The 12,310-nt window shown below is 39.4% G+C and overlaps 1 protein-coding gene across 1 annotated transcript in view; it reads left to right on the top strand.

Annotated features, from left to right (window-relative positions):
* Positions 1–12,310, top strand: part of larp1 (La ribonucleoprotein 1, translational regulator) — a 180,930-nt gene that overhangs the window by 152,067 nt on the left and 16,553 nt on the right. The window contains exons 16-17 of the mRNA XM_072264084.1: positions 22–179; positions 9,254–9,398. Coding sequence (XP_072120185.1) covers positions 22–179; positions 9,254–9,398 — 303 coding nt within the window. The remainder of the gene's footprint in view (positions 1–21; positions 180–9,253; positions 9,399–12,310) is intronic.

Consider the following 12,310-nt stretch of genomic DNA (forward strand, 5'->3'; position numbering starts at 1 on the left):
ATAAATCTTGTTATTTCACAGTTCAAATGCCAGTCCTTCCGAAGGAATTCCAGTGGCTGGTAATTATGGTTGCACGCCACAATCTCTTCCCAAGTTCCAGCACCCCTCCCATGAGCTATTGAAGGAGAATGGATTTACACAGCATGTCTACCACAAGTTTCGCAGGAGATGTCTAAATGGTAGGTCCTAAGAAGGTCTAACTGCTTCAATGTGCCAATTTACCACAACACTTTGAATTCACCAAAGGTCCTTGTGTGGGGGTGCTGAGCCAGCCAGGCCCTAGGTTTGTTGCCTGGTCCTCATTACAGGACCAGTGTTTGCCCGTGATGGTTGGGCAGCAGCAATTCCAAATCATTGTGTTGCAATGTTGTCATTAATAAGACTCTTACATAGAGTCAATAATATATCAACAATCCTCTGTGCTCTTTGGTGCAAATTGGGTAGGTCAAATTTATTGCCGAGCTTATTGTCCTCTGCAGAGGTGAACCCCAGTGAATTTAGACACTTGAGCTATCTTCAGGTTGTGATCTAATTTGCATCACTTAGATGCTTAGTGGTATTGCACATTTGTGCTGTTTTGTTGGATCTTCTGGAAACTGATCTGATCATCGTGGAAGTTCTTTCCAGTCGTAAGCACTGATGAAATCCACCATAGTTATTGGTGCTTTCCATTAAACTCACAATGGGCACCATTTTGAGTTAACAATTCAGATAATTATCTGAGTTTAGTTGAAGGTTACTTAGGGGTAAGAGAAAGGAGAAAGAATAGTGCAATGCAAAACAGACTAACAATAACCAGATTAACCAGGAAGGAACACTGTACAAGAAAATGATAAATGGAGTCCAAGTAAGGAAAATTATGAGGTAGAATTATTGGCTAACAATAAATGCCAATTGGTAAGAATAACATATAGATGTGTCTGGTCTGATGTGGTTGCATAGAGTTGGGCCATCTTGGACAAAGCTAAGTCCATAGCCACAATCGTGACTCAACACCAATTACGATGGGTCGGCCACATCATTGGTATGCCTGACTCCCGCCTCCCTAAGCAACTCCTATTTGGTCACTCCTGGAGGGCAGAAAAAGTAGAACAAGGACAATATCAAGAGCCAACTAAGGAAATGTCACATCAACCTGAATGGATGGAAGAAATTAGCAAGGATAAGGAAAGCTGGAGAAGGACTATCTATGAGGGAACTACACAGCTCGAAAAATACCTCCAACGTGCCGAGACTAAGTGGCTTCATCGTAAGGAGAGACTGGGAAAGGCCCAACCAGCTACATCCACCACAGAATACACAAAATGCTGGAGGAACTCTGCAGGCCAGGCAGCATTTATGAAAAAAAGTACAGTCGACATTTTGGGCTGACACCCTTCAGTAGGACTGGAGAAAGAAAGATGATGAGGAGTAGAGTTAAAAGGTGGGGTGGGGGGAGAGGGGAGGGAGAAACACAAGGTGATAGGTGAAACTGGGAGGGGGAAGGGTGAAGTTAGGAACTGGGAAGTTGTTTGGTAAGAGAGATAATCGGCTAGAGAAGGGGGAATCTAATAGGAGAGAGAAACGGGGGAGGTGCACCAGAGGAAGGTGGTGGACAGGCAAGAAGATAAGGTGAGAGAGGGAAAAGTGTATGGGGAATAGTGAGGGGGGTGGTGGCCATTACCAGAAGTTTCAGAATTCTGCATTCATGCCATCAGGTTGGAGGCTACCCAGATGGAATATAAGGTGGTGCTCCTCCAGCCTACATCCACTTCAATGACCTACACCTGTCAACAATGCAATAGGTCTGTAGATCACGGATCGGCCTCTTCAGTCATCTTAAGAATCATACTCAACTACGAGTGATCGCTGATGATGATGGGGGTGGCAAAGTGACCAAAGCTGCGAGCTGACTATTCAGGGAGATTTAGTATTTGAAAAGGATAGATCAGAATAGTAGGAGTGGGGTTGCTCTATATCGGAACAATCATTGAATTTATTCAAATCAGAGATTGTGAGACATTTAAGAGAGTGGAGGATTGTGGGGAGAGGGTGAGAAAGTGGTACTGAGAGTAGGATGGGATTGGCCCTGATCAGATTGAATGAAGGAGCAGATTGCCTGCTTTTGCTCATGGTTCTTATGTCCTTGATGTAGAATTATAAATGTCAATAGTTTTTTCTTTCTTTCTTTTTCAATCTTTTTATTGAGTTTCAAATTAATAAACATAACAATGATAATAATACAATGAGATTGGGATTACATTAATAACGGTTAACGTATACAGACACAGACTCCGAGTAACATATTTAATTTAAGCCTCCCAATCTCTTAATAACTGAACATGAAAAAGATTCAAAAAAAAAGTTTTTACCCCCTACACTAAAAAAAAACAAAACAAAACAAAGACTGGGTTGCCATATTTCATCGGTTAAGATCATTATTTGTCGTTAACTCTGCTCCTCTATACACACAGACAAAAAGTTATTAAAACGGATTCAGAAAAGGTCAGCTTACATCATATGAAAATGTTGAATAAATGGCCTCCAAGTTTCTTTGAATTTAACTGAAGGATCAGTGGTACCACTCCTAATTTTTTCCAAGTTTAAACATGTTATTGTTTGGGAAAACCATTGAAATGTAGTAGGGGGATTAGAATCTTTCCATTTAAATAAAATGGATCTTCTGGCTATTAATGTAACAAATGCAATCAAATGACAAGCTGAAGGGGATAAATGACTAAAGTCTATCATTGGTAGTTCAAAAATTGCAGTAATAAGATGAGGTTGTAAATCAATATGCAAGACTACTGAAATAATATCAAAAATGTCTTCCCAATATTTTGCCAAAAGAGGGCAAGTCCAGAACTTGTGTGTCAAGGAAGCTACCTCAGAATTACCTCTGTCACAGACAAAATTTATATGACCATAAAAACGAGCTTTTTTATCCTTAGACATATGGGCCCTATGAACCACCTTAAATTGTATCATAGTGTGTCTAGCACACATTGAAGAAGTGTTAACTAGTTGGAGAGTTTTCTGCCATTTCTCTATGGGTAAAGATACCTGAAGTTCTTTTTCCCATTCATTCTTAATTTTATCAGACTCACCTAAATGTATTTTCGTAATTAAATCATAAACAATTGCTATTAAACTCTTCTGATAGAGGTTTAAACCTAAAATATTTTCTGTAGTTTCAATTTGATGTGATATCAGAAAAATAGGTAAAATAACGTTCAAAAAGTTTCTAATCTGTAAATATCTGAAAAAATGTGATCTCGGCAAATTATTAGACAACTGTTCAAAGGACATGAGACAATTAGAACATAGAACAGTGCAGCACAGTACAGGCCCTTCGGCCCACAATGTTGTGCCAACCCTTAAACCCTACCTCCCATATAACCCACCCACCTTAAATTCCTCCATATACCTGTCTAGCAGTCTCTTAAATTTCACTAGTGTATCTGCCTCCACCACTGACTCAAGCAGTGTATTCCACGCACCAACCACTCTCTAATATCCCCCTTGAACTTCCCACCCCTTACCTTAAAGCCACGTCCTCTTGTATTGAGCAGTGGTGCCCTGGGGAAGAGGCGCTGACTGTCCACTCTATCTGTTCCTCTTAATATCTTGTATACCTCTATCATGTCTCCTCTCATCCTCCTTCTCTCCAAAGAGTAAAGCCCTAGCTCCCTTAATCTCTGATCATAATGCATACTCTCTAAACCAGGCAGCATCCTGGTAAATTTTCTCTGTACCTTTTCCAATGCTTCCACATCCTTCCTATAGTGAGGCGACCAGAATTGGACATAGTACTCCAAGTGTGGCCTAACCAGAGTTTTATAGAGCTGCATCATTACACCGCGACTCTTAAACTCTATCCCTCGACTTATGAAATCTAACACCCCATAAGCTTTCTTAACTACACTATCTACCTGTGAGGCAACTTTCAGGGATCTGTGGACATGTACCCCCAGATCCCTCTGCTCCTCCACACTGCCAAGTATCCTGCCATTTACTTTGTGCTCTGCCTTGGAGTTTGTCCTTCCAAAGTGTACCACCTCACACTTCTCTGGGTTGAACTCCATCTGCCACTTCTCAGCCCACTTCTGCATCCTATCAATGTCTCTCTGCAATCTATGACAATCCTCTACACTATCTACAACACCAGCAACCTTTGTGTTGTCTGCAAACTTGCCAACCTACCCTTCTACCCCCACATCCAGGTTGTTAATAAAAATCACGAAAAGCAAAGGTCCCGGAACCGATCCTTGTGGGACACCACTAGTCACAATCCTCCAATCCGAATGTACTCCCTCCACCACGACCCTCTGCCTTCTGCAGGCAAGCCAATTCTGATTCCACCTGGCCAAACTTCCCTGGATCCCATGCCTTCTAACTTTCTGAATAAGCCTACCGTGTGGAACCTTGTCAAATGCCTTACTAAAATCCATGTAGATCAGATCCACTGCACTACCCTCATCTATATGCCTGGTCACCTCCTCAAAGAACTCTTATCAGGCTTGTTAGACACGATCTGCCCTTCACAAAGCCAATTCCATGAATAAATCACGAGAACATATTATTCCCTTCGTTTTCCATAAAAGAAAAGCTTGATCAGTTCTGGATGGTTGGAAGAAAAAATTGGATATAATAGGACTTGATAGGATAAATTTATTCAATCCAAAAAATTTACAAAATTGAAACCATATTCGTATTGTAAGCTTAATTATTGGATTAATTGTTTGTTTATTCAGTTTAGTAAGTGCAAAGGGAAGCGAAGCCCCTAAAATAGAAGCCATTGAGAATCCCTGTACAGACTCTCACTCGAGGTTCACCCATCATGGACATTGAATTTCATCCAAATCTTGCGTCCAGAACATTAGACATTGAATACTAATTGCCCAATAATAGAATCAAAACTTCGGCAATGCCAAACTGCCAACCTTTTTTGATTTCTGTGAATACTTCTTACTTAATCTAGGATTTTTATTCTGCCATATATATGAAGAAATTTTAGAATCAATAATATCAAAAAAGGATTTAGAGATGAAGATTGGTACCGCCTGAAATAGATACAGAAATTTAGGAAAAATAATCATCTTAATAACATTGATTTGACCAATCAATGATTGGGACAGTGGGAACCATTTAGTAAGCAGTTGTTTAACATGATGAATTAAGGGTAAAATGTTAACTTTAAATAGATCCTTATGCTTCTTAGTCATTTCAACACCCAAATAAGTAAAATAATCAGTAACCAGTCTAAATGGTGATTGTCTATAGATTGGAACTTGCATATTTAATGGAAAAAGCTCACTCTTATTTATATTCAATTTATAACCAGAAAAACTACTAAACTGAGCAAGTAGTAATATTACTGCAGGGATGGATTTCTCTGGATTAGAGATATATAGTAACAGGTCATCTGCATATGATACCTTATGCGTCTCATTCTCATGAATAATGCCAAATAGATTGGGTGAATCACGAAGAGCGATTGCCACGGGCTCCAAGGCAATGTCAAGTAGTAAAGGGCATAAAGGACAGCCCTGTCTAGAACCTCGAAAAAGCCTAAAAAAGGGGGATCTTTGATTATTAGTAAGTACAGAAGCCAAAGGTATATGATATGTCAATTTAATCCAAGATACGAATTTTGGGCTAAAATTAAACTTCTCAAGGATGTTAAATAAATATTTCCATTCAAATCTATCAAATGCCTTCTCAGCGTCAAGCGAAATAACACATTCTGGAGTCTTAGATGAAGAAGTATATGTTCATCAACCTCGTAACATTAAAATACAGATAACGATATGTAATAAATCCTGTCTGGTTGTCAGAGACAATTTGTAGCAATACATTTTCCAATCTAATTGCTAATGTTTTGGAAAAAATTTTGGAGTCCATATTTAACAAGGATATAGGTCTATATGATGCACATTCAGTTGAGTCTTTATCTTTTTTAGGAATTAAAGAAATAGATGCTTCATAAAAGGATTGTGGTAATTTACCTACAAATAAGGCATCCTTAAAAATTCTAACCAAGGAGAAAGTAGACTTGAAAAAGATTTTTTTAAATTCTACTGTATATCCATCCAGGCCTGTTGCTTTACCAGAATTCATCGAGGAAATTGCTTTCTTTATTTCTTCTTCCGTAATGGGTGCATCTAATGTTAAACATTCATTAAATTTTCTTAAAAATTCATGCATTATGGTAGAATCGTCAGGAAATTCTCATTGGTGTAAAGTGGTATAGAATTCTTGAAAAGGTTTATTAATTTCGTCATGGTCAACCATCAAAGTACCATTCTGTTTATGAACTTTAATAATCTGACACTTAGCCAAAGCAGCTTTCAATTGGTTGGTCAGTAATTTACCTGATTTATCACTATGTATATAAAATTGACTCTTAGTTTTAAGTAATTGATTTTCAATCGGGGATATTAATAACAAACTGTGTTGCATCTGAAGTTCAACTCTCTTTTTGTAAAGCTCCAAATTAGGAACAGCAGAATTTTTTTTATCAATTTCTTTAATCTTATCAACCAATATCCGTTTTTCATTATCAATTCATGTTTTCAATCCAGCAGAATATCAAATAATTTGCCCACAGATATATACTTTAAAAGTGTCCCATAATATCCCACTGGAAATTTCTTCCGTAACATTAGTTGAGAAGAAAAAGGCAATCTGTTCTTTAATAGAGTTAACAAAATTTAAGTCCTGAAGCAGAGTAGAATTGAACCGCCATTGTCTAGCACTGAAAGTTACATCAGTTAATTTGATTGATAGTTTCAGGCGCGGATGATCAGAGACGGCAATTGCATCATACTCACAGGCAGTAACGGATGAAACTAATTGAGAGTCAATAAAAAAGTAATCAATTCTAGAGTAATTATGATATACATCTATACATCAGAAAAGGATGAGGACTCTTTATCATTAGGATGTTAAAACCTCCAAACTTCTAAAATTCCGGAATCAACTAAAAAGGAATTAATAAAAATAGCGGATTTGTTTGGAAGTACCTGACTGGGCGCAGACCTGTCCATCGAGGGATTCAGGCAACAGTTAAAATCTCCGCCCATTATCAACATATATTCATTTAAATTAGGAAGAGATGCAAATAAATGCTTAAAAAATTCAGGATAATCTGTATTTGGTGCATAGATATTAACCATAACAACTTTTTGGTTATAAAGTAAACCAGTAATTAACAGAAATCTACCATTTGGGGTCCAAAATCGTTTCATAGTGAACAAATGAAATGGAGGAATCTATAAAAATAGATACTGCTTTCACCTTAGCCTGTGAATTGGAGTGAAATTGTTGGTTTTTCCAAAACCTAAAAAAAAACCCACTGATTATCCTGCTTCCTTACATGAGTTTCCTGGGCAAAGATAATCTAAGCATTCAATCTATGAAAAACTTTAAAGATCTTCTTCCATTTAATTGGATGATTCAAGCCATTCGTATTCCATGAAACAAAGTTAATAATATTATCCATTGTACTTGAATAAACCATATGGTGTGTAAAGGATTAACCTTACTGCATAGGAGACTCATGAATCAGGAAGAGGGAAAAAAAGTTTAAAGAGGAACTGGAAGTCACGACAATTCAGACATATTTGTAGTTTCAGATCAGCCCAGATGGAAAAAACTAAACTAAAAATAGCCCCATTCCCCACCCACAAAAGCCCGAATACTGGCCAATAGACAGCCAGAAAGCTATCTAGACACTTCCTACTTCTCTCTTGAAGGCAAGTCTCCAAAACTGAAAAGAATTCAAAACACCACCCACAATCAAAACATTGAGAAGAGAATGCCATAAAAAAAACACCAAACAAATGTTATAAAAACAGCTGTTTGCAAAACATTTTGAAAGGCAATTTCTTGGAAAGTGAAACAGAATACAATCTTATTAATATTTAAAGAAAAAAATCAATCACCAAATCAGATTCTTAATTATTTTGAAAAACATTGAAAATAATGAAGTAATATAATAAAGGAAGGGGGAAAAAAAGGAACTTTAATATAAAAGCATGATAAATACCCATACTTCAAAACAAAGTACGAGCGTTACCAAACCAAGGGCAAAATCCTTCAAACTTTAAAAGTCCAAATCTGTGAACTGGTTATTAACTTATAAACCAAATGAATACAGACATGAAAAAGCAGTAAATTTATTAGGCAGCTAAGATCGAATGTTGTTTCTCAGGGAATTGATAACCTTCGTCCACGGATTTAAACCATTTACGTAATTTATCAGGCAGAACAACTCTTAAGCTAGCTGGAAATAGCAGAGCTGGTAGGAACTTTCTTTGATAGAGCTCGAACATCACCGGTTTAAAAAGTGATCTTTCTCGCATTACCTCAGGTCTGTAATCTTCGACCAAACGAAACTTGGAGTCTCCGTATTCAATAACCTCTTTCCGATGGGCAATTTGAACTAAGTGCTCCTTGCTATGCACATAGTATGACAAGTCGAGGTTTCAGTTCTTTAGGGGGTTTTGCTCTTAAAGTCCAGTGGGCGCGATCAAGTATAGGGGAAGTAGAAAAAACTTCAGAGCCGAGCACGTCCATTAAAAATTGAGAGAAAAATTTAGTAAGGTCACCACTCTCAACGTCTTCACGGAGTCCTATTATTTGCAAATTCTGTCTACGACTGCGATTTTCCAGGTCGATAATCTTAGCTTTATATTGTTCCAATGTTTGAGTGGTCAAAGTTAATTTCTTTTCCAACAAATCCAGCTTGCGGTCTCTCTGTCTACCAGCTTCATCAAGTTCAGAAATTTGCCGTTGTTGTTTTTCACACTCCCGCTTAAGTGCTCCCAGTCTACTTACGATCTCCTTTAACAATACTTCCAAATTAGAAAATTTTGTATCGAATTTATCATCCAGGAGCTTTGACATAGCTTCCAAAGTGAGTTGAGACTTAAGCTGCTGAGAGTCACCTTCTCTCCTGCCATTTCCAATACCAGCTTCCTTGCCTTCGGCTAATGCCTTTTTCCCTCTGGTACTCATTTCCAGCGATTAAAAATCAAAGTTCAAGCATATAAAAGTGTTCTAAACACTTTAATATAGATAGTAAAAGGGTGGTAAAAAGATTGAAAAATGAGAGGAGCAAAGCCAAAATGTGACTTACTCCATCTAGTGCCCCAAGAGAATCCTCAATAATTTTTTGGGTGTGTGTGACCATCCAGATATAGTTGCTGTCTGTTTGATTTCTCAGCCATTAAATGCAGCTGCCATCCACTGACTTGTTCTTCTCCCACAGAGAGAAAGAGATTGGGAATAGGACAGTCTCAGGAAATGAACACCCTTTTCCGATTCTGGTCCTTCTTCCTGAGAGATCATTTCAACAGGAAGATGTATGAAGAATTCAAGCAGCTGTCAATAGAGGATGGAGATGAAGGTTACAGGTAACCAATGTAGTGTACTTCGCTCTCACCATACAACACCCACTTTATCTTTGTTTGTTCAGCACTCGGACAGAAGCCAATACGAAAGATGTCTTCATGGTACTTGGGGTGCCAAAACCTTGATCTTCAGTACAGAACCACAAAGGGCCACACTTGTTCCTGATGTATAGATATATAGACAGATACTTTATTGATCCCTGTTTTTTGTGCTGTAGTGTTCTATGGTTCTAAAAAGAAACTACAGTGTTACAGTAGCATTATGTGTGCACAGATATAAATATTAGAAGTAGAAAGAATAAAAAATATACGTTACCACAATGTATCAGAAGGGGGTCATCACTTCCCTGGCTATAGAAACATAGAAAATAGGTGCAGGAGTAGGCCATTCGGCCCTTCAAGCCTGCACCGCCATTTATTATGATCATGGCTGATCATCCAACTCAGAACCCTGCACCAGCCTTCCCTCCATATCCCCGTAGCCACAAGGGCCATATCTAACTCCCCTCTTAAATATAGCCAATGAACTGGCCTCAACTGTTTCCTGTGGCAGAGAATTCCACAGATTCACCACTCTCTGCGTGAAGAAGTTTTTCCTAATCTCGGTCCTAAAAGGCTTCCCCTTTATCTTCAAATTGTGACCCCTCGTTCTGGACTTCCCCAACATCGGGAACAATCTTCCTGCATCTAGCCTGTCCAATCCCTTTAGGATTTTATACGTTTCAATCAGATCCCCCCTCAATCTTCTAAATTCCAACAAGTACAAGCCCAGTTCATCCAGTCTTTCTTCATATGAAAGTCCTGCCATCCCAGGAATCAATCTGGTGAACCTTCTTTGTACTCCCTCTATGGAAAGGATGTCTTTCCTCAGATTAGGGGACCAAAACTGCACACAATACTCCAGGTGTGGTCTCACCAAGGCCTTGTACAACTGCAGTAGTACCTCCCTGCTCCTGTACTCGAATCCTCTCGCTATAAATGCCAGCATACCATTCGCCTTTTTCACCGCCTGCTGTACCTGCATGCCCCACTTTCAATGACTGGTGTATAATGACACCCAGGTCTCGTTGCACCTCCCCTTTTCCTAATCGGCCACCATTCAGATAATAATCTGTTTTCCTATTTTTGCCACCAAAGTGGATAACTTCACATTTATCCACCTTAAATTGCATCTGCCATGAATTTGCCCACTCACCCAACCTATCCAAGTCACCCTGCATCCTCTTAGCATCCTCCTCACAGCTAACACTGCTGCCCAGCTTCGTGTCATCAACAAACTTGGAGATGCTGCATTTAATTCCCTCATCCAAGTCATTAATATATATTGTAACCAACTGGGGTCCCAGCACTGAGCCTTGCGGTACCCCACTAGTCACTGCCTGCCATTCTGAAAAGGTCCCATTAATTCCCATTCTTTGCTTCCTGTCTGCTAACCAATTCTCTATCCACATCAATACCTTACCCCCAATACCGTGTACTTTAAGTTTGCACACTAATCTCCTGTGTGGGACCTTGTCAAAAGCCTTTTGAAAATCCAAATATACCACATCCACTGGTTCTCCCCTATCCACTCTACTAGTTACATTCTATAGGTTAGACAATAAGACAAAGGAGCAGACGTCGGCCATTCGGCCTATTGAGTCTGCTGCGCCATTTTATCATGAGCTGATCCATTCTCCCATTTAGTCCCACTCCCCCACCTTCTCACCATAACCTTTGATGCCCTGGCTACTCAGATAACTATCAATCTCTGCCTTAAATACACCCAATGACCTGGCCTCCACTGCCTCCCATGGCAACAAATTCCATAGATTTACCACTCTCTGGCGAAAAAAATGTCTTCGCATTTCTGTTCTGAATGGGCGCCCTTCAATCCTTAAGTCATGCCCTGTCGTGCTAGACTCCCCCATCATGGGAAACAACTTTGCCACATCCACACCGTCCATGCCTTTCAACATTCGAAATGTTTCTATGAGGTCCCCTCTCATTCTTCTAAACTCTAAGGAATACAGTCCAAGAGCGGACAAATATTCCTCATATGTTAACCCTCTCATTCCCAGAACCATTCTAGTGAATCTTCTCTGTACCCTCTCCAACGTCAGCAGATCCCTTTTTAAATAAGGAGCCCAAAACTGCCCAGAGTACTCCAAGTGAGGTCTTACCAGCGCCTTATAGAGCCTCAACATCACATCCCTGCTCCTATACTATATTCCTCTAGAAATGAATGCCAACATTGCATTCACCTTCTTCACCACCGACTCAACCTGGAGGTTAACCTTAAGGGTATCCTGCACAAGGGTTCCCAAGTCCCATTGCATCTCAGAACTTTTAATTCTCTCCCTATTTAAATAATAGTCTGCCCGTTTATTTCTTCTGCCAAAGTGCATAACCATACACTTTCCAACATTGTATTTCATTTGCCACTTCTTTGCCCATTCTTCCAATCTATCCAAGTCTCTCTGCAGACTCTCTGTTTCCTCAGCACTACTGGCCCCTCCACCTATCTTCGTATCATCAGCAAACTTAGCCACAAAGCCATCTATTCCATAATCCAAATCGTTGATGTACAACGTAAAAAGAAGTGGCCCCAACACAGACCCCTGTGGAACACCACTGGTAACTGGCAGCCAACCAGAATAAGATCCCTTTATTCCCACTCTCTGTTGACTCATGGTAGAGTCTAATGGCTGAGGGTAAGAATGATGTCATATAGCGGTGTTTGGAGCAGCGCAGTTGTCTTAGTCGATTAATAAAAGTGCTCCTCTGTTCAACCAAGCTGACATGCAAAGGGTGAGAAACATTGTCTAGAATTGCCAGGATTTTCCGTAGGGACCCTTGTTCTACCACAGCCTCCAGTGTGACCAGTTTGAATCTTATAACAGAGCCAGCCTTTTTAATTATTTTATTGAGTCTGC

The sequence above is a fragment of the Mobula birostris genome, chromosome 7 (genome assembly GCF_030028105.1).
Source record: "Mobula birostris isolate sMobBir1 chromosome 7, sMobBir1.hap1, whole genome shotgun sequence".
Classification (NCBI taxonomy): Eukaryota; Metazoa; Chordata; class Chondrichthyes; order Myliobatiformes; family Myliobatidae; genus Mobula; species Mobula birostris.